A 22,852-nucleotide genomic window follows, 5' to 3' on the forward strand; every position below is an offset into this window, starting at 1 on the left:
TCCTAAATGTCTTGTAGCTTCCTGTGTATAGATATGGTGCACAACACACCGATAAACAAGACTCTACTAGACACGGTCTGTAGACACTCCGAGGATGAACTGCTCTAATACCACTTTTGTCATGACCCAACCCCGTGGGCCATGACTAGTGCCCGACCTGGACATCCGTATATGTACCTGTTAGACATAATCAAACTGAAACTAAAAATAGCCTGGAAACTTGCGAAAACATAACGTTATCTTAGGACATCACATACATATATCAAGGCAACCTGTCTCCTGAGGAGTCACAACCATCAAAAGATAACATAGTACACAAGCCGACAAGGCTGTCATAACGTATGGGAACGTCCCAACTATACATACACAAGCCGACAAGGCTGCCACTACATACAACATCCCAAAATATGAATATACGCAAGCCGACAAGGCTGCCACTACGAATGTGAACGTCCCAAAATGCAAGTCATGCTAACACAGCCGAACAACATCTATATACAACCCACACATATGTCTACAGACCTCTAAGAGTATCAACAGTAACATATGACGGGACAGGGCCCCGTCGTACCCCTGGACAAAAACATATGTATGTACATATAGAAAGTTTGTACCAAAATCTAGGCTCCGGAACAACGGAGCTCTCTAAGACAGCAGAAAGGGAATCCTAAGCTGGCGGATCACCAGAGCGAGTATCTGCACCTACGGGCATGAAACGCAGCCCCCCGAAGAAAGGGGGTCAGTACGGAATATGTACTGAGTATATAAAGCATGAAATACAGTAAAAGGGATCATAACTGAAATAAGGTGTACAGAAAACAAGTACAATGTCCAGAATACCAAAACACTTGCCCTTTGAAACATAAATCATGCATGTCAATATCATATATCATATCCTGCCCATTATGGGACTCGAGGAACATGGTCGCCACCCCGTCTTTGGCACCATAACACAGCATAACACCATAAACACATCATAACGCCATAACACAGCATAACTCCATAACACAACATAACTCCATAACACAGTATAACACCATCATATATATATATATATCATATTCCGACCCTCTAGTGAGGGACTCGGTGAACAATGCAGTGAAACTGTGCACGATAACATACCCGGCCCGGGACTCGGTGAAGGACATATTGAGGCATGCACGAGCAGAGTAGTGAGCAACCATATGCAATTTAAAACATTATCAAGACTCAAACAGAATGAGAAGAAGGGATTTACACCTGAGTATCAATAGCGACAATCATATCAAATGTCCTTCGAATGTCATCATAAAACATATCAGAAGAGCCTTAGGAGTCGTAGACATATGTCAATACAGTATGAAACAACTTATAGAAGTCTGGGCAATAGTTATCATAGAGTTCCTAAGAATAGGAGCTTATATATATCGACTATTATCCAACGTACAGGAAACTGAAGAGGGAAGCTCAATCACTTAAGAGCTCTAACATCAAGAAGTGAATAAGAATCATAAATCACACTCAAAACTTATGAATAGAATTACCCCAAAGTTCATATCATTCATCGCTTAGATCTAAGACATGCCAAAAGAAAGAAGGGACAACTTTACATACCTGTTAACGACTATTCGTAAACCTGTTCGCTTCGTCGCTCTTTTAGCCTATTTAATATAAAAGTAACGTTATCGTTAGTACTATACTTTCTAGTTCGTAATTCCGCAGCTTATCACTTATAGAACTTATTCTTTAACTCATACTTTTTCGTTTAGGGTTTTTCGTTAGTTAAGGACTTAACGAAAATCGGGCAGCATTTCCCCTATATATTCGCCTAACCCGAATTTTCAGTTATTCTCCTGTTAACACAGTAATACCAACAATAGAGATATAAATACAAAATTCTTACAATTCATCCCATAACAATTCCAACAACCCAACAATCCTTCTTAATCCTTTTTAACCCACAATTTCGCATAATAACGATTTCATGCAATTTCTTACTTCCAATTTCATCCAATCCAATTTTAATCCTTCCATTACAACACTATTAATACAATTATACTATAAAACAAGAAAATCTTACCAAATATTTCTCGGAGGAATTTCTACGCTCAATTGCTCCAATTTTACAATTTCATCTTCTCCAACTTAATTTCCAATGTTGCTATCACCTCCTCGAACTTGTAATGCACTTGAAACTTGATTAAAACATTCAAGGATCAAAATTTTTTCTCAACACCATGGCTGGCCGAGAGCAGCCATGGAGGAATTAATTTCTTTCTCTTTGTGTTCATCAAACTTTCTATATATATGGTGGCTTCTAGGAGGACACGTGACCCCTCCCTTGTGAGTCACTAATCCACTTCTTGGATTTTATTATATATTTTTTTAATATCGGGTGGGGCCCACTTAGTAATTAAGCTTAATTAATTTAAATAATCACTAATTCTTACTTAGTAACCTAATTACAATTAATTAATCCCTAATCTCCAATAATATTCCTACACTAAATAAAATTTATAAACAATTTATGTTCTAATTAACATTGAAAATTAAAGGTTCCTATTTCATGTCCGAAAATAATTCCGCCTTTAACTTGAGTCGATTTGCTTGCGAATAATTCGACGTATAAATATACGGGGTATAACAGAATGGTAGTGAAAACGATTGAAAGAAAGTGTTTTATTTGAAAGATATATATGTAAGTATATGTATAAGGAAAGATATATACGTAAGTATATATGTATGAGGAAAGATATATGTGTAAATATGCATATAAGGAAAGATATATATGTAAATATATGTATGTAAAATATTTCTGCCAACTTCAGATTGTGACACTTCTGAAACAATTGAAACGTCATTTGTCTATGATACTTCTTGTCTAATAGCCTTAATATTATCGATGTCCAACTCTTCTCTTGTCTAATCTTTCAAAATATGCCCCAGTTTTGGCTTCGTAAGAGTATACTAAATTTATATTGTGGTGTGACCGAACCTTATACAGGTTGCCTGCATATCCTGTCAAGGGAATCAGGTCAGAACGTAGTTCGTAAGGTACATGAAATGGTTTGAAATTTTCTAATAAAGGGACGAAACCCGATGTGGATTGCCTACGTATCTCACCAAGGGAATCAGGTAAGCGTAGTTCTGCTATGTGAATGGCTAAAGGTTTGTTGGATTTATATCTAAATATGATTTTCTTGTATGTTGATAGTCGACGAATCCCACCGAGGGAATCAGGCCATACATTGTTCTCCATACATAAGGATTTTTGGATTTTGCGTTACAATGCAACCGAACCCTATGTGGGTTGCCTACGTATCCCACCGCGGGAATCAGGTCAGCGTAGTTCGTACGTATATTAAAGGAAAGGTTGCAAACTAGGCTGTCTAACCTAATGTCGTCCTTTGATTTCTTCTTAAATTGCTAGCTTTCAGGCTTATGTTATCACCTATCGTCTATTTCATTTTCTTTTAAATGGAATCTTGTCTTATCCTCTAATTTCTTTGTTATTCTCTCGAGGTGTACTTGGTTCATTCGTTCATTTTATGTCACAATCATGAAATTGGCAGATTTGATAATTTGTATACTAAAGTAAAATAGAAAATAACAAATAACAAATAGTTAAGGAAAATCAGAAATGCATTCATAGATTGTGCAATTTAAGCTTTCAAAAGATGAGTCAAAGCAACAAAAGTTTTGGGGCACGATTTAAGCCTCAATTTTAAAATCGTGCTATCTCAAAAAAGTTCACTACAGTTCAATCTACCAAGACTCCCAGCGAACCAGGGACGGAGTACAAGTCCAATTCTTCAGAATTTATCCTGGTTCGGCACCCTGGATGGTCGGTGTCTCGGAGTTGCGAATAATTGTAGCAGCAATCTTCATTGGTGCTTGTTTTTGGATTGTTCCCACGGGAGCAACAAAAGTTGATGACATAATCATCTCCAACTTTCCGGTTGGCATAATGGCTTCTTTCGAATCCCCATCTTCCTCGACAGTTATCATGTTCATGTTGGCATTTTCATGAGTAGGCAAAGGGTTTTTGTCCACATTGGGCCTAGCTCCAGTGAGCTGGATTGCTCCTTCCTTAATCAAGGCTTCGATTTTGTTTTTAAGCCCATAGCAATCTTCAGTGTCGTGCCCAGCAACTCCAGAATGGTATGCACAGCGCTTGGAACCATCAAACCATCTTGGAATAGGATCGGAAATTTTCCCTTCAATTGGTTGTATCACGCCTGCAGCTTTCAGTCTTTCGAACAATTGAGCCAAGGGTTCAGCGAACCGAGTGTAATTACGGGTGTTTTTGATGTCAGGGTTTGGACGGATTTTGGGTGTAGTATGTGGTCAATTTTGGTAAGTGGGAGCTTGAACGGATTGGTATGGACGTGGGTTTTGATGGTGAGGTGCTCGAGGTTGGTAGTAATTTGCTTGGGTATTGTAGACAGGGTAAGGAGATAGTGGAGTTTGGTAGGGTTCGGTGTATTGGTAAGGGTAGAAAGGTTGTTGTGGATGGTTAAAATACGTGATGGCTTGGCTCAGCTTATGTCTTTGGATATTCATGACTGCGGTGACATCTTATTTCTTCTTTTTAAGCCCGCTGATAGAACCAGATTGAATAGCTTTGTTTACAACTTGCAAGGCCGTAAGATCCTGAATTTTTCTGGATTTGATTCCTTCTTCTAAGGCTTCTCCCATTCTGACAACTTCTGTGAATTTCTGTCCCATCATACCTATCATTTTCTCATAAAATATGCCAGCCTGGCATTCAATGAAGGTAGCAGTCATTTCTCTATCACTCATTGAGGGTTGAACCCTGGCTGCTTCTGACCTCCAACGCAGCGCATATTCGCGGAATGACTCAGTTGACTTCTTATTTAGCTTAGTCATGTAGACTCTGTCCGGTGTGATATCGGTGTTGAAACTGAATCGGTCCATAAAGTCTTGTGCCATATCACTCCAACCACGCCATTTACAGACGTCCTGTTGTGTATACCAAGTAAGGGCCTCACCAGATAAGCTTATGATGAATAGCTTCATCCTTATGTTCTGATCTCTACCTACTCCAACCAGCTTGTCACAGTAAGCCCTTAAGTGTGTATGGGGATCGCCGGTTCTATTGAAAGTATCAAATTTCGGCGGTTTGTAGCCTGCGGGTAAGTCAACGTCAGGCTGAACACACAGATTCTCATATTCTACACTTTTGCTTCCTCTGGAAACTTGAAGGTTTCTCATTGCCTCTTTGAGACTGTGTATCTCCTTTAACAACATGTCATCCGCCCTTTCCTTTGCCTCCTTTTCCATTTCCTCGTATTAATCTACCTCGGGCTGGAACCTAACCATTACTGGGTTGGTGAAGGCTTGTGTTTCCGCTGCATATACCGGAGGAACATATTGTGCATTAGGAGTGGCAAAATGTTCCCCTTGTATATGCTAGGTTGGGTAAGTTTGGACAGTGGGAGTGTTTTGGACTGGAGGTGGTGTGTTATAAGTGGTGTTTGTAGGTAGTTGGTTTGGTGGGTTTAGAGGAGTATTTGTAGGTGGTGGATTAGTGTTGGTGGGTAAATGAATGTAAGGAGTATGAACTTGTGATTGATTTGGTGGGTTGACGGGTGGTGGATTTGGAGTAGCATAGGTAGTGTAAGTGGGTGGTTGACTCTGTGTAGGAGTATAGACGTATGATAGATTTGGTGGATTTGCGAGGGTGATTGGAGGAAAGTTGTTTTTGGTAGTTGCATTATTTTATAGAGGAAAATGTTCAGGAACTGGAGATTCGAGTGATGGAAAACGAGGTGGGTTCGGTGCGACAATTCTGGGTTCAGGAGGTGGACTTTGAAGTGTAACGGATAGGTTGGTCAGGTCCCTAACCCGATTTAGTTCGCCACGTAGGTCCTCAATCTCTTGAGTCAGGCGGGCAATATGTTCGTCATGTTGAATAGTGGTTCTATGTTCGGAAGTCTCGGGGGGATCACTAGAGATTACGATGTTTTCCAAACAAGTTGAAATAGATGCGGCCGGATCAGACATAATAATTTCCATTCCTTGAACAACCCAACTGCGTCGCGGTAATGATGACGTTTTTTACCTTGTGTAGTAAAGATGGCCGGCCAGCTCGAGTGTCAACACGAATCAACTCTTTGGGAATAAAATAAAAAGAAACATAAAGTGCAAATGATGTCAGTCTAGGTAAAGTCATGATCACGTAAAGTCAAGTAAGTCATATAGCAAATAATTCATCAAATAAAGTCCAACAAGTTGTCAAACAAATGTACATGGGTATATCAAACAATAACGCGTCCTAATATGCATGTGACCTCTTTGTGCCAGAGGTAGGCCTAACGTTTGTTTGAAGGGTAAAGTGTGTCATAATACGTCATTCCATTGCTTTTGATTAATTAAACAAATTCTATTTCCCAAAATAAAGTACAGAAGTAATGTAATATTATACATATCAAATGAGTACAACATAAAATGTTTCCTAATCTAAGTAACGTAAATGCAATTTCCTATGTCTAACTCTCAGCCCCATTTAGTGACGTCCTTGGTCTTCGTCAATTGTTGATCACAGACGTACTCCAATGTAAATCCATACCTGTCATAGAAACATTAGTTATTCCCTCCCTCCTAAAGTTTAATTAATTAAAGCAAGTATTCAATATTTTAGGCACAGTTATCCCTCAAACATGCACATAAAGTATGATTATTGTCACTTGGGGTCGTGAACCCACTTGGACGTTTTGGGTAAAGTCATCTAATGGGCTTAATACACCAAGGGTATTAAACCTCCTAGGTCATGAAATGTATGCTCTTAATAAAGGGTGTTGGTTTAGCTCTATCCTAGGCTGACTAAGAGCAGGTTTACTAGACGCATGGTTCTCGAGCGGACAACTCGAGTGAGAAGGCTACGCGGTCACACGGAAAATCCGGACACCCCGCGCATATGCTAACTCTCCTAAAATTTGGGATTTTGAAAGAAATTTGCGGGTGCGCAAAACACACCTCGCGTGTACGTGTGATAGTGTGAATTTCCAAATGTGGAGAAAAGTGATACGGAATGACAGTTTATATCAAAACAGTAACACATAAACAGTTTATATCAAACAAAGAAATAATAGCATGTAAAAACAGTTAACAACAAATAAAGTAATTCAGACAAGCACACAAAGCCTAATTAAACTAAGAGCTCGTTTGGATTGGCTTATAAGTTGCCTATAAGTTGCTTATAAGCTGTTTTCAGCTTTTTTGAGTGTTTGGCTGGCCAGCTTAAAGTCATTTTGTGCTTAAAATAAGCTCAAAAAAATAATTGGGCCCATTTGACTTAACTTATCTAAAACAGCTTATAAGCTGAAAACAGCTTATATGCCAAAAACAAAATAAGTTAGTTAGACTACCCCAACTTATTTTTTTTTAGCTTATAAGCTATTTGCAGCTTAGAGGCATAAGCCCATCCAAACAGGTTCTAAGTCTGTTATGGTTAGAACCTAAGTGGTCCCCAGTGAAGTCGCTAAGTTGTTATACCGTATTTTAACCCGAGTCAAAATAGTTTACAACATCCGGGTAATTCCGCGGTTATTTAAAGTTAGGAGTCGCCACCTAATTATTTATAGTGAATTAGGACACCTAAAGTTCATTAAAGTTATTTTTAAAGTTAACTCCGTTTTAAAAAGTCTATGAAACCAAATGATTCTAGGTACAGGTTCAAATAATTTAAAGCGAAGGTATTAGGCATCCTTTAAATTCCATTAATAATGGTTAACCGACCGAATTTAGGTGAATTGATTAAATTAGGCTAGCAAAACATGAGTGTAAGGAATGTTTAAAGTACGGGTGTTAAGAGGGAACTAGTTAAATTAATTTAAAGAAACATTTGTATCAACTCCCTTTAGAAAGCTCATCTTGTAAAATCAATTTTCTTATTTGAAAATTATACTAGTGATAATCTTTAATCTTTATTGAAAATATTAAGCGATTATGAGACATTGAAAGAAATCAAGATAGTTCTTCTTATGTTCAAAGAAAGATCAGACTTATTAGAAAATGAAAGTTTTTGATAAAATACGTCCCTTTGGTAAAAATAACATAAAGTCCAACATTAAATTACTAATCCCTTGTGTATTAACTAGAGTGAAATATCAGATGCAACTTATGACGTAACCAAAGTCTAAGTAGTGAATTATCCCAACAGCAAACAAAGGTTAGTCACATAGGGAGTTTTAAACACACGGATAAGCAAATCAAAGGAATATGAAAATGATAAAAGCCATTTCGGCTCTCGTAAGGGGTAGCGCTATTCGGCCAACTTTCCGCTCAAGCAAAGTAGAAGGTAGACAATGAACGGTGTGCGGACTTCTGTAAGTGGTGTCGTTGAGTCTCAAAATGAAACTCTTCGGCTCCGGTGTTCACGCAAAAGAAGAAGAGAAAAAAAAAGATTATAGTGGTGACATGATTCTATAATATACAAGATTTTATAATCGACAACCAACATAACAGAGCAGTTTCAATACTCAAGCCGAACAAGTGATACTACGTAAATAGATGCGATGGGTAATCACAAGTAAGGAAGAAAAGAACAGAAACTAATTACTCATTGTAAATATAACTCTATAATATGCATAGATGCAAGCTGCGTACATAACAAGAAAAGATGATCTTAAGTATAGTTATTGGAATGCCACTTTTGGTCCAGGCCCAGATCATAAAAAAATAAAAAATAAATAAAAAAGCAAAGGACTGACTTCTGCTCTTATTAGCCCAAAATCCCTCAAAACTCGAAACCAGTTCATTTCACCAACAAATAGGCCGAATTCGATTAGCAGAAAACATCACAGGAGCCGAAAGATTCAAGAACCATAACTTAGTACCAAAAAAGACAAAGACTAAACCAACTGTAAAAGAAATGTGACAGTGATCACGACAAAGAAAAAAATAAACTGGACTAGAAAAAAGCTAACTCTCTACATCATATTTGATATTCCAACTCAGAGAATGTACTATTAAGGTTAAAGCATGTAAATGAGACACGAATAAGTTTCTGATTTAAGAAATTGTATCTAGTAAAATTCAAGAAGAAGAAAAAGAAAACTGGGCAACAATTATTTAAACGACTTAAGTTACATACATGTACTTCAACTAAACGAGAAAAGAAACATTCAGACTCTATCCCTCATTAACCTCTACTGTGAAGTTTGACACTAATTCTTAAACTAGAACTATGGGAAAAGGAAAGGGAATCATACTTAAGCGACTAAAACACCCATGTGAGCACAGAAAGGAAAAAAGGCAGGGATATTGGTCATTTTTAAACAGTCGCGGGCAAGGCGAGATGTGTTAATAGATACCGTTAACCACATAGAGGGGATAAACAAATTCTGTAGGTCGTTCTATGGCTCAAACACTGCAGAGGTAGCTACATAGAGGAGATAAACAATATGAAATTTAACTGAACATAATAGCTGTGCTAGTCAGGACGTAAATGCTATACTAAACGAGTAATGAGATTAAACCATACTAAGCATGATCACTAAACTAAATAAAAGCCTAAATAATATGCAAGTGACTGAACTAACCTACTAATAAAATGGACATGATAAAACAAAGTTAAGCAAACAGAGCCCAAGAGCACATAGAGGAAAATAAAAAATGCAGAAAATATGAAAGGGAATAAAGTATTAGACGACACAAAGCATATTAGCACTCACAAACATTTGTCGAACACTCGTACTTTAACGATATACAACCCGAAAAGATGACCTTAAGTTTAAACTAATGAATATGATTGTAGCAAGCATCCGGAATACAAATCACATAAGCGGGGCTTCTTCATAACATTTCGACAACATGATTCAAACCCAACGAGGAACAGTATTACAAATTAATCAAACTAAAGCAGTAGCCATGTTTCACTTCATACATTTATTTTTACCATAATCTCAATGAAAGATAGAACGAATAAGGGGATTGTGTTTACCTTTCGCGGGTGCAGTGAATGGGGCGTCGGGTCTCAGATCGATGCTCGAACACAACAAACCCGAACTCAAAAAAAGTCTTTCGAATCGAAACCTCGATATCAGCAAAAAGAAAACAGTATGCTTTTGTTTGAAAAGAGATTTTATTTATCTCAAAAACATTTCAATGTCAGTTCCCCCCAAAAATAACCCGAAACTTCGAATGCTCAAGAAATATGATGATTTTCAATAATATATGGCTACTGTTTTTTTTAGACCCCCAAAAAAAACCTCCCCTCTGTTGGATCGAAAGTGAGAATTTATAGGCTGATTTTTGGGTTCCTCTAGGGTTCGAAATCTGGGCGGGAATTGAGATTGGGATTTTGGTCAAAGATACCTCATTCAAAATCAAAACGTTCGGATTTTTTTGCAGGTATCTCCATCATCCGATCCAGAAAAGGAAGAAATAGACAAAATCTCTTAAAGCTTTTGTACCCGAAAATGAAACGTACTGATAAAAGAAAAGTGATTTGATTCGGTGTTACCGAAAATGGTTCGACCATTCTTGATTTTGGAAGATTTGTCGCGCTTGAAGCGAGGAAAGGGGGATCTTTCTCTGTCCACGACAGAGCAAATGTAGGCAAAGCAGATATAAGGACGCTTCTTTGTGTGGAAATGGAATAGGCCAAAACTGCCATGGCTAAAGGGAAACAAAGCTTTGCTAAAGATGGAGGGGAGAGAAGAGAGAGGGAGGAGAGAGAGAGGGTTGCGGCTGTGGTTTTTTATTAGGGTTCTTTTGTTTTTGGCTTCAACCGAGTGAAGGTTTTTGGGCCGGGTCGTTGCGAGTATGGGCTGAATTATTTGAGTTGTTGGGCTGGCGGGGTAATGGGCTGGTCTGTTGGAATGGATAATGGGTTCAGTTGGTCCGAAAGTTTTAGGGGTAATGGGCTATCGTTTGGGCCATTTATTTGGCTGAAAATGTGGATCCTTCCTTCTTTACTTAATTCCTTTTGGGCTTCTAATTTAACAACTAGTACAATATATACTATATGAAGACAATTAATAATTAATATATAGAACGTAAAGGATTTAATAAAGTAAAATTAATTTAACGAGTACAAATCCTAAAATGAAACGATGACGAACCCTTTAAACTTGTGATAAAGTAATAATAATAATATTGATAGTAGAATAGTGAAGATGAAAGTAACGATATCAATAGTAGTAGAAATAGTAGTGAAAATAAAATACTTAGCTCGTTAATAAATTTAGAAGCCCAAGGAAATAAATTAGAATAAAGGAGTGACAAAATTGGGTGTCAACACATATCGCTCCAACCAGCCCCGATCTCCATCTTCGTCCATTTTTGAATAAATTGGATTCCAGCTACGCTTTGCGAGTTTTATTACACCACCCCGAAACAACCTCGGGGAGTATAACTTTATTAAGTGGGCCAGCATTAATTCCTGTTCTGTATTATTGGCTAACAGCCGGAGGCAGGCCACGGCCCTCCAAACAATCGGACCAATCTGTGCCAAGGTTACGTTATAAGTCCGGCACATATCTAAGATGACCGGATCGATCGGGGGGTCGAGCTTGAGGGTGAAAGGATAAGTATAAACATATAAGAAGCCCTCCCGATGGTTGGTGACTGATTCGTCTGGCCCGGGGTAAAAAACTTGGACTGAACGGTTGTCCCATCCATAATCAGCCCGGACTAAGTCGAGTTTATCCTCGGTAATAGATGAGGGATATCGTCTCACATCAAACCCTCTATCGGATACCGGAGAAGGTTTTTCAACCTCAAAATCTTTGTTGAAATTAGGTTTGGCCGGTACAATATCCGAAGCAGTAGGCTCGAAGGCGATTTTTGCCTTAGGTGGTGAAGTTGGCTCGGTTCCTTGAGAAGAAACCGAGGGAACATCATGAGAAATGGCTTCGGTGTTGGCAGACATTTGAAAATATGGAAAAGAGAGATTGGGTGAATTCGAAAAGGAAGAAGCAACAGCACTCAACAAAAATGGTTAGATGAAGGAGTTGGCAAAGCTATTTCCGTTCACGTAATGTCAGTAATGAATCAACGAGAAATATGGAATGAAAGATGATTAGAAGAAATGAAATGAAGAGATGAAAAGAGGAACTGAAGATGATGAAATAGGATGGATCGTAAAATGAAAAAGTGAAGTGGAAGAAGGCGTTATATAGATACGAGATGGAGGCGATTGAAGATCCCAGCCAACCGGGGAGCGCCACGTGTCCCATAATTAATGAGAAGCGACTTGAAACGACGTGCGTTACGGCGGTTGTCAGAGCTGCCCGTCCGGTGCGAGACACGTGGCTGATGACAGACGGGACGTGACATAACTGTTCCCGCCAAAATGAAAAGATAAGAACGAGCATTCGAAACCACCGGGTTTTGATTCATCCACTTCCCGTTACTCTGATAAAACTACGGTCCGGGAAGTGTGGGGACTATCTGTATACGGTAAAAATCGAATATATGTTAAATCGGTAAGACCGGAGACCGAGGGAAGAAAGGAATAAGCATGTGCACGAAGACTTTCTTTCTGAACCGGAGGAGTGCTTGGACCGAAGCAAACGAAGGGCATCATTTGGTCCGGCTTCTCCATAGCCGAGTTGGTCGTGGCCGTTGGTCCGTTTGATCGTGGCCGTTGGTCTGTTTGATCGTGGCCGTTGGTCCGGGTGATCCGTTATACAATTGCCACGCGTCAATACCGTTCTGCCACATTGTACTGCCAATCGTACGGGTGTCAGACCGTACAACCAGCCTTATCCATTTTAGGGTTTTTTCTTTATTCTTTAGGGCCTTATGTTGTATGAAGCCCATGAGGCAAAACTATAAATAGAGGTCATTATCCTACTTTGAGGGGTTGGCTTCTTGAACTCTATAACATTTGTAATAGCAAATATATACGAATTCTCTCTCTCTCTCTCAATATCAGATTTTGGTCCGGATTTATTGTGTTCATCTTTAGATTTGTGCAATCAAACAATATTCACATATTAGCATGTACGTTTAGCGCAGACCATCAACTACCATCTAGTTTATTCATAGTTAATTACATTCCATTTTCTCTCAATCAAAGAATAGATTAAAGTTTTACCACATATCCTATACCTCACTCATAAATTTAATTGATTATCTAAATTTGGGATAAACATACATCTTTCACAAATTTAAATTCATTAAATTTTACACTTTTAACATTGCATATGATATTCACATCTTTTTAATAACTATTTAAATATGTTTCATCCTTCATCACCAAAATACATATAAGTTAAATTAATATATCTTGAATTTTATGATCCGTTAAATGTTGTCATAAAATGAAGCAACATGGTATATAAAATTATCCTCCGAGTAACTTTATTTTTCCTTTATCTTTTTTGCCAAAATATATGCATAATATATATTGATTATAAAATTACATTGTGATTACAGTTAACATGACACCTCTAGATCTTAACACTTCATTATAACTTGTTAGACTACATCAAGAATTCATTTTCTTTCTGAATCTTTGTCAATTCCTTTATACACATCCCATGAAAGTTAGTATGCTCCTTGAAAGAAGTAGATAATCAATTTTTTTTTTTTTAAGTGCAAATATAAACCTTATGTCTTGTTCAACATCATTATTTTTTTTTTAAGTGCAAAGATAATCAATCGGTTAGTCACCATGGTTCTTTTTCATTTTCCAGCAAATTTCGTTAATACCATTTCATGTCCCTTATGCATAATTAGACTTCCAAGTTTAGCTTAGCCAACTATTTTTGAAACTCGAATAGTTTCTCTGTTTTGGCCAAAACAGCATATAAATGCAGTACAAAAAAGGGGCTATTTACGGCGGTTATTTTTACATATAGTGGCAGTTTTAAACCACCACAATGAGCTTTTACGGGGGCTTTTGAGATAACATAGTATAATCCGGTCCGCCTCAAACGTATTACAGTTGGTTGTGAATAAACCACGTACATAATACATATAAAAACGCCATAATATCCCTTAGATAATGTGGCCCTTTTTTTGTATTAAATAGCGGTTTAAAACCGTCGTAATTGCAACAAAAATTCAAAATCATTTTCCACAAAAATCATTGTTCAATTTCATACTTTCTTTTTCTTGCAATAATAATTAATTTTCCCAATTTTTTCATTCCATATTCACATCCTATTTATTGCACCCTATACATCTAAACCCCTATAACACTTCATAATAATTTTAACACAATATAAAAGATCAAATAAACAAAATATTCATCTTATAAAACAAAATTACTCCAAAAGTATATCATCAAAATACTAAAGATTACAAATAGAAAAGAGAAGAACCCTAACAAAGTGATTTTGGTTCCATCGAAGGATTAACAAACACACAGAAAGTGAAATCGACTGCTAATTTACCAACGATTATCAAACATACAGTAATCCTCACCTTTTGTCTTGTTTTCCTCTCTTGAGCTGAGGGTTTTTCGGAAACAGTCGCCCTACCTTTCAAGGTGGGGGTTAGGTCTGCGTACACTCTACCCTCCCCAGGCCCCACATGGTGGGATTCTACTGGGCTTGTTGTTGTTGTTGTTGTTGTATCAAACATACAATAATCGATTACCAAAAGATTACAGAATTGAATGTGGTCATATTTCGGATTTGAATCTCTCGTATTTTCTGATTTGAATGTGCTCATATTTTCTTAGTTGGAGGAAAGAGGAATTTGGGTGAGAAACGTGATCGGGAGAGTTCTAATTATTGAAAATCGTGGGGGCACAATTGGTTGCTCACAACTTTAATTTTATTATTTCAAAGTAAGGACCAACTTCGGTTTACAATTCTTACACTCAATTTTTTTCTTTCGCTCACACTCTAGCAACTCTCTTTATTGCTCTCTATTATTTCTGACTTGCTCTCACACTTCTCACTTGAGTACGCACTTCTTACTTGCTTACTTGAGCCCTTCTTACTTGAGTACACCATACTTGCTCTCACTTCTTCAGCACACTTACAACTCAAATGGACCACCTCTATTTATAGGTGATTATGGAAGGACTAGCAAGGGATATTTACTACTCTCTTCTAGAATATTCCTAGCTATCTTTTTCTATAATCATACTTTTATTTATTTCTTGAGTTATCCTTTCTAGAATCTTTCTAAACTCCACTCTGGAACTTTCATTCTAGAGTTTTTCTTTCAACTCTCTAGAATTACTTGAACATTCTAGATTAATTATCCATTATCTTGGAGATTAAGTTGGTGATGACTTTTAACACTCCCCCTGCTTACTCTCGCTTCTTGAGCACACTTACAGCTCAGGACCACCTCTGTTTATAGGTGGTGATGGAAGGATCTAGCAAGGGGTATTTACTACTCTTTTCTAGAATATTCTTAGCTACCTTTTTCTAAAATCATACTTCTATTTGTTTCTAGAGTTATCCTTTCTAGAATCTTTCTAGACTCCACTCTGGAACTTTCATTTTAGAGTTCTTATTTCAACGTTCACTACAAGAGAACAGGCTCTTAGCTACGGATTTTAGCTAGAGAACTCAAATTCCTAGCTAATACACATCATTAGCTGCGGATTTAGCTAGGAATGCACCATTTCCTAGAAAAATATTTCATCTGAAAATTTAGTCAAATGCTAGCTAGGAATTAGCTACGGCTGATCCATAGCTAATATATAGCTAAGGATTTTTCCTAGCAAAATCGCTAGCTAATTTTTTGTGGTAAAACGAACTTGGTGCTAAATTTTTTCCCTCCAAGGATTATGATTTAACTAGGGATACAATCTGTAGCTAATTCCTAGCTAAAATTTAGCTGGGAAAGAGCCTAGCCCAATCGCTAGCTACTTTTTGGCTGTAATACAATTTGGCGCTAATAAGTTTTTTATCCAAAGATTATGGTTTAAATAGGGATATAATCTGTAGCTAATCTCTAGGAAGCTAGGGAAATTTCCCTGCAAAATCTATAGCTAAGTTTTAGCAGGAATTCCAATTTTGGTTAGCTAGTCGAACCCAACTAATCCCTAGCAACTTCTATTAATAATAATATGGTTATTATTATTATTATTATTATTATTATTATTATTATTATTATTATTATTATTATTATTATGATAAAGGAAAGATATCTAAATATTGATAATAGGAGTAGTAAATATTTTTTGATTTCTTAGTGCAATTTACTATTTCACTATATTGTTAATTACTTCAACTGTCCCAATTTACTTGTGGTGGTTGGCCTGACAAGTAATTTAAGAAAATGACAAAAGAATTTAGAACTTGTGGTTTGAATCAAGTTAGAGATATTTGTAAGACATATAATCATCTCATTAAGGATAAAATAAAAAGCTTAAAGTTAAATTATTTCTAAATATAGAATGACGTTATTTTTTTCTGGGAGAAATTAAAAAGAAAAGTGTGCCAAATAAAATGGGACAGTGGTATACTATATTAAGTTTTTCAGATCTATTTATTTGTTATTTTATATTTTGAATTTTTTTTATTTGTATCGTATTGAAATTTAGTGGTAATTCTATGTTGTTGTATGTCATTTGTTTAAATTCATAGAAAATTAGGGAAGGGGAAATGGAAATGAAACATGGTGCAAAGACCTCGATCTCCTTAACCCATTGAACTCTGCTATCTCCAAATTGACTAATTTCTCCTTCAGTTTCCCATCAGAATCCTTCGATCTCAAGCTACAAAAGTTACCAAAATTAATACGATTTTAATACGAAAGTTTATCAAAATCGTAGTGGCAACAATCCACATTTTCAAAATGGTTGATCTATGTATAATTAGAACGATGATTTCGACCTGTAATTAATTTTAAATTTCTTTGATTCCATCCAAAAGAGAATATCGCATTTGGTCCTTTGTCTATGTGATCGCTAGTTTCTCACTTGTCCCCATCCTAATTATGTTCATGGAGAACTCCTCGTGTTAGAGAGATGAAGATGTTCGAAGGAACCTAAATTTAAATTTGAAAACTACATATTTATAATTTCTAGTCTCTTGTCGATGACCTATTCATCTTACTTGTTTTGGTTCCAACTAATGTCCTCAATCTTGTTGGTTGACTTAATTAACCTCGAAGCTACTTTTTTTGTTCCTTGAATTTGTTACTTTCCTATTTTTACCTTGTTGCTTTAATACAATCATTTCTCTCTATAATATGGTCAATGCACTGCTTTGCATACATTTCATCTCTATCTGATCTTATTAAAGTGGTTTGAGCTTATTACTTCCTTTGTCACGACTTATGTGATACAGTTCGTATTTCAAGAGTCAATTTTCTTTATTTTGATCTTGAATTCAGACATACTATATTGAAGTTATTTGAAAACAATTTATATATTTAGAAACTACATAAAAATTACTATAAGTCACAGTAATTAACAATTTAGTATATTTAAAAGGCATACGAATAAATCATAGTAAAGAAATTTCTTGTTTGACTCTCGAAATCCAAACTATATTACATAAATTGGGACAGACGGAGTATTTGATTTTTGACGTGAATTGTGCTTATCTGCTCTATCTGTTCAATTATGAGATTCTATCTGATTCTGTTGAGTTAAATTCCCTCTTATTTGTTGATTATCTAACTGTTGAGAATTATATCTGTTAGTACAAAGGCAAGTGTTTTCAAAGATCAACTCTGGCCAATACTTCTTTATAGTCGGTCAATGATATACTTGTTGAGCACACGTTGATCTTGTACTCATAATACACTTGCTGCACTCTTTTGTGCAGATTTAGATCCGTGCACTAGTGGATCACGTGGACCCGCTTGATTTTCTGTAGTTGTTCATTGGAGATTTCGAGATGAGCTGTATGGCTGATCTGCAACACCGAACTCCATCTATCCTTATTTTCATTCTATTTTTTGTTTTTTTCTGGACAATTGTATTGAAATACTTTCAGACTTGTACTCATATTTTAGAGGCTCTTGTACTTATGGTACCAAATTTTGGGGGTGTGCTCGTTATTTCCGCATTTTATGATTATGAGACTTCATTTTTATGAATTATTTAATGTTCTCATGCTACTTTGCCGCTTATTAATTGAAAATAAATTAAAAATGAATTATGGTTCATCTATCAGGTTAGGTGTATGTGCCACCATGACTTGTTAGATTTTTGAGTCGTGACAATTACTTGCTCTAGTTTGATGCTTCTTAATATAGGTTCCTTCTTGGCTTTTCTTTGTTATCAAGTTAGTTTATGAATTTTTACTCATTTTTTCAAAGTATGGTTATTTATTTTATATGAAACAATTCCGATCAATGTTTAGTCAATTGCTCATTCTGATTAGCGTTCAAAGATGAAACAACTCTGTATAAATTTGTTAATTTTATATTTTCTTGTAATTTCTATAATTTCTATGTAATTTTACCTATTTAGCTAATTGATTTTAATATAGTAATTTATAATTTAATAAAAACTAAAGACCTCAGAGCTAGCGGTTAAAGGAGCAAATATATATTCAGCCTTTATTCTTAATAGTTAAGTCTTTAAACTCAACCTTTTTTCTTAATTTATTAAAGTTAATTACTGCTTAAAATATCTTAAAGTTAGCCTTAAAATCCTAGAAAATCAAAACAAAGTAACTGAACTACTCTTCTCAAGCCCCTCAAATGCATACTTCACGTCTCCTCATGCTCGCAAAACTAGAGCTATTTATTCCAGTCTACAGAAGCTTGAAATCACAACTGATTACTGCCGTTGTCTGCCTTCTGGTATGAATTTTCTCCTAAACCTCATGCATTTGTTGAAAAAGTAGTCTTTAATCTGGTTTTGTTAGATAGGAGATAGCAATCTTTGTTTTCCTTATAAAAAAAAAATACTCTGCTTTTGTTAGATATGGAGGACGAACTCTTAACTGGATTTTGTTATCTTATTTGGGGCTTTCCGTTTATATAATTCAATTTGGGGTATCATTGTATGTTGCTTAGTATGAGCTTTTTATTGTGTTTTCTCACGAACTAAACATGGATTGGGGATATTAAATTTTGGTCCCTATTAATAATATGCAAGAAAGATACTAAATCATAAAAATATGTACGTGATTGACAATTGCTCTAGCAAGCATCTACAAATTATTTTTATATCATTGAAATAGAGAAATTTTGTAGTGGACGTCTGACAATTTTTATTTCTCGGAGGACTTGTTGGCGCTACTTCTCGTCCACCATTATCGAAAACCTAGGAATGATAAATGATCTTATTGCATATGTAGAAAACCAGGATATGAGAGTAAACAATAATAAACTTTAAAATTTAAAACATTGAGATTAAAACTTGTGGCCTTTTTTTCATTTGGAAAGAGCTGGAATTGTTTTTTCATCTTTTTCTCTTTATGCTGCTAAAACAAAAGACAAGCCAATGAGGAAGTCATAAGTTTCCCTGATATGTTGTATAATAAAATTTAAAGTTTATGTTCTTAGTATGAGTTTTTGATTGTGTTTTACATGTCCTTTAAAGAATGCAATTTATTTTCTCTTAGTTAAATGTGATACTGAATCCTTCTTAGATTAGATACTCGTGGTAGTGTCAAATCTATTTAAATTGGTGAACTATGAATATAACTTTTTTTGCATTTCATATATTAAATAATTATATTAAGTACTGACCATAGTGTTTTGTCATTGAGTTAGATAGCAAAGGTTCATGATTACCAAAATACCTCCACGAGTTGACCTTTGGTTTCCAAGCTCTTGCAAATAAAGCCAATGCTTCTGGCTTTGTTCATACTTCCATCCTTTATCATAGAGGTTCTTAGTTGCATTACTTGCATTAATGTTGTTGGTTTCTATTTTCCTAGACAAGTATATGAGGTTCACATAAATTCTTTTCCTTCGGAGATTAGCTTTCATTTAGAGTGCCAAACCACTTTTGAATTTAACATTGCTTAGAAATTGTTGAGAGTTATTGAAAATTGCATTATGAAGATCACTGCACCATTAAGAACTAGAATTTGTTGATTGATTCTTGGAAATGCTCTACAAAATCAGTTTCCTGGCAGACAACATGACTCATCTAATTATTAAACAGTCTAGATGTGTCGACATGGCTGATTGTAAATTATCAAGGATGAAGAGCCATGATTGTCATGTATTTCTTGAAAGGTTGCTACCAATTGCATTTCGAGATTTTTCGCCAGAGCCGATTTGAAATGCCTTAACAAAGATTTGCTTATTTTTAAAGGTTTATGTACAACTGTGTTAAAAGTAGAAGATCTTTAGAAGCTTGAAAAAAGCATAAAGGTTACAATCTTCAAGCTAGAGAAAATATCTCCTCCTGGTTTATTTGATTCCATGGAACATTTGCCAATTCATTTACCATATGAAGCAATAGCTGGTGGCCCAGTTCAGTTTTGGTGGATGTGCCCTTTTGAGCGGTAAGAATCTAAATCGAATCTTTGATTAGATGATTAATTAATTTACTTAACGACACACTAACAATATATATTGATGTAGCTAGGTACACGGTTTAAAGAAAGCAAAAAATAGATCTCGTGTCGAGGGATCAATATGTGAAGCTTATATCATTCAAGAAGTTTCAACATTCAGTTCCCATTAATCATTATTTCAGCCTAATGTGCAAACTAGGCTGAATAAAGTTACTCGAAATGATGATGGAGATGAAGGTGATGCAACTAATGGTTGTCTATCCATATTTTTGCATCCAGGACATCCGAGTGGGGAGATGAACGAATGCTCTTTGTCCGATAAGGAGCAGGATGCAGCACAAATGTATGTTTTGTTAAATTGTGAGGAGGTTCAACAATTCGTCTTGTAAGTTTATAATTTTACCTCTATAATGTATATGTACTACATGAATGGCTAATTTAGCAAAAACAAATTATTACTTTTGTAGTATCTTTGAAGCTGAATTGAAACCAAAAAAAGTTCAGAAAACATTAGCCTCGAGGAAATTGATAAAGAGACAAATAGTAGATTTGCCAACAAGTTGAACCTTATGTGAGTAAAATATAATTGTATGAAGAATTTCCTACACTTTATTTTTCTCGACTTATAATTTATTTGTAACTAAACATACCATTGGCCTATTTGCTGTATTGATAGGTTCTTAATCCAGCTAACGACGTGAATGATGATCGGTTGAAAGACTTGGCTTTTGGTCCTTATAAGTGGGTGCAAATCTGGCCTCAGTATTTTACGAATGGCTATAGGTTCGACATTCTTATATAGGTTCGACATTCTCACTTGTGGGTCTAACAAATCAACTATGAATAGTGGTGTGTGCATAAAAGGGACAAGTTGGAGTGACTATGAGAGTGACTACTACGGAAAGTCAGAAAGTATGTGGCTATGTTTTTATGTCATTTCTTCAATGATATTTATTCTGGAAGTAGTTTTGTTTAAATTAAGATTCATGTGAATTGTTTTCTGATTAAAGAACAAGAAATTGCTCTATTACTGAGATTTTTTCCTCTTCTTTAAATCTTAGAGGTAATACCAGTAAAGGTGATTTCAGAATTTTATGTATATTTGCTTGTTAGCTGAGGAGTTAGGTGCAGTTCTTCATCGAACTTTGAAAAGATAAGTTGCTTGTGTAACTTTATATTTACTCTCTTTTATCCCAATGGGAGAGGGGGTTGTTTGAAAGGGTTTTGTCTATGCAGAGGGGGGATAGTTATGACAGGCGTTTGATACTATTAGCATGACGCTACATTTTTCAGGACTTTAAGAGGGATTGGACTATCAAGAATTACTAGAAATATTTAATTGTTGGCTGGTTTAGTGGTCAAAGGAGTATCTCTTCTTACGAAATAAACAAGGGAGAATCCCTATTTACAAAAGTATTATGTACACATCAAAGAATAAAAAATTGAATGGCTAATCATTTAGAGTGTTGTCGTTGCCTTCTTCAAGTGTGCTTTATCTTGTGTCTTCAAAGTTGAAGCTTGTTGAAGAATCTGTGAGAACCAGTCCACATGTTCTTGTGTTGCATATAGTAGTCTATCTTTTCCAGTCATGGAGTATCGATAAGTACTATATGGAGTATTAAAGTTTCTCATTAAAATTGATGTCTTTATGAAATTGTATGCAAGAGTAGCATTAGTTCCCACTTCCCAGGGTTTAAATTTTCAAAGTAATGCATGATATGCTTGAAGATAATGGCTCAACCATGAGACATATCATTCCAGTTTAGTTGGAGCCATGCATTTTGTTTGGTTGAGGTTCTTTTATTAGTTTATATATTTATATTTCTTGTTTATTCTGAAACTAAAATGCTTCTAAAAAGTTATGAAAGTTATACATTATCTGTCACAAAACTCCAACAAAGAACAAGAACATATTACTGGTGATGTCAATTGATTTCAACATGCTCTTTTTTGTTCACTAATTAATGAAAAGATGTTGTTTTTGGGGCTTAAAAAAAGTCATGACTTATGTGTCAGTTATCTATCATGTCCAAGAAAAAAGTTCTCTTAATTTTCTTGTCTATCCAATATTTGGAGAATTACATGTCTTGGGGAAAACTGAAAAGCTAGTAGTAGTGGATTGATAATTCAATATTTGGTGAGTTTCTCATGTTTCTTTTTCGTAACACAAAGTACAATTTGTGACTGGAAAATTTTATTACAGAAAAAATCTGAGTACTTTAGTACATTTTTTGCTACTTGACAACTTTGTTATTCTATGTGATAACTAATTACTTTATCATTTTTCAGAATTCATTTACAAAGATTATTAAGGAGAAGGTGGGTGAGACTTCAACATTAAGGAATGAAGAAGGTCTTGAAGTAGATGATGGAGACATGGAGAGAAACACAACAACAAATGGAGAAGAGGAAGGAGAATAACCTAGCGAAAACAATGATGTGAATTTGTTGAAAACTACACTAGAGAAGCATCTACTGAAAACTTGGGTGGAAACAGT

At 35.7% G+C, this 22,852-nt stretch overlaps 1 protein-coding gene across 1 annotated transcript; it reads right to left on the minus strand.

Annotated features, from left to right (window-relative positions):
• Nucleotides 1-3,494: 3,494 nt before the first annotated feature.
• On the minus strand, nucleotides 3,495-10,692 carry LOC132611409 (uncharacterized). The gene is made up of 2 exons (XM_060325842.1): nucleotides 9,947-10,692; nucleotides 3,495-6,571 (listed from the first exon to the last, which is right to left on the minus strand). Exon 2 carries the CDS (start codon nucleotides 5,281-5,283, stop codon nucleotides 4,558-4,560), a length of 726 nt encoding a protein of 241 aa, XP_060181825.1. The 5' UTR covers nucleotides 5,284-6,571; nucleotides 9,947-10,692; the 3' UTR covers nucleotides 3,495-4,557.
• Between the last annotated feature and the right edge of the window lie 12,160 nt (nucleotides 10,693-22,852).

The sequence above is a fragment of the Lycium barbarum genome, chromosome 9, assembly GCF_019175385.1.
Source record: "Lycium barbarum isolate Lr01 chromosome 9, ASM1917538v2, whole genome shotgun sequence".
Lineage (NCBI taxonomy): Eukaryota > Viridiplantae > Streptophyta > Magnoliopsida > Solanales > Solanaceae > Lycium > Lycium barbarum.

Coding starts and splice junctions, on each gene's coding strand:
- LOC132611409 (XM_060325842.1), bottom strand. CDS start 5,283: ATGGAAAAGGAGGCAAAGGAAAGGGCGGATGACATGTTGTTAAAGGAG.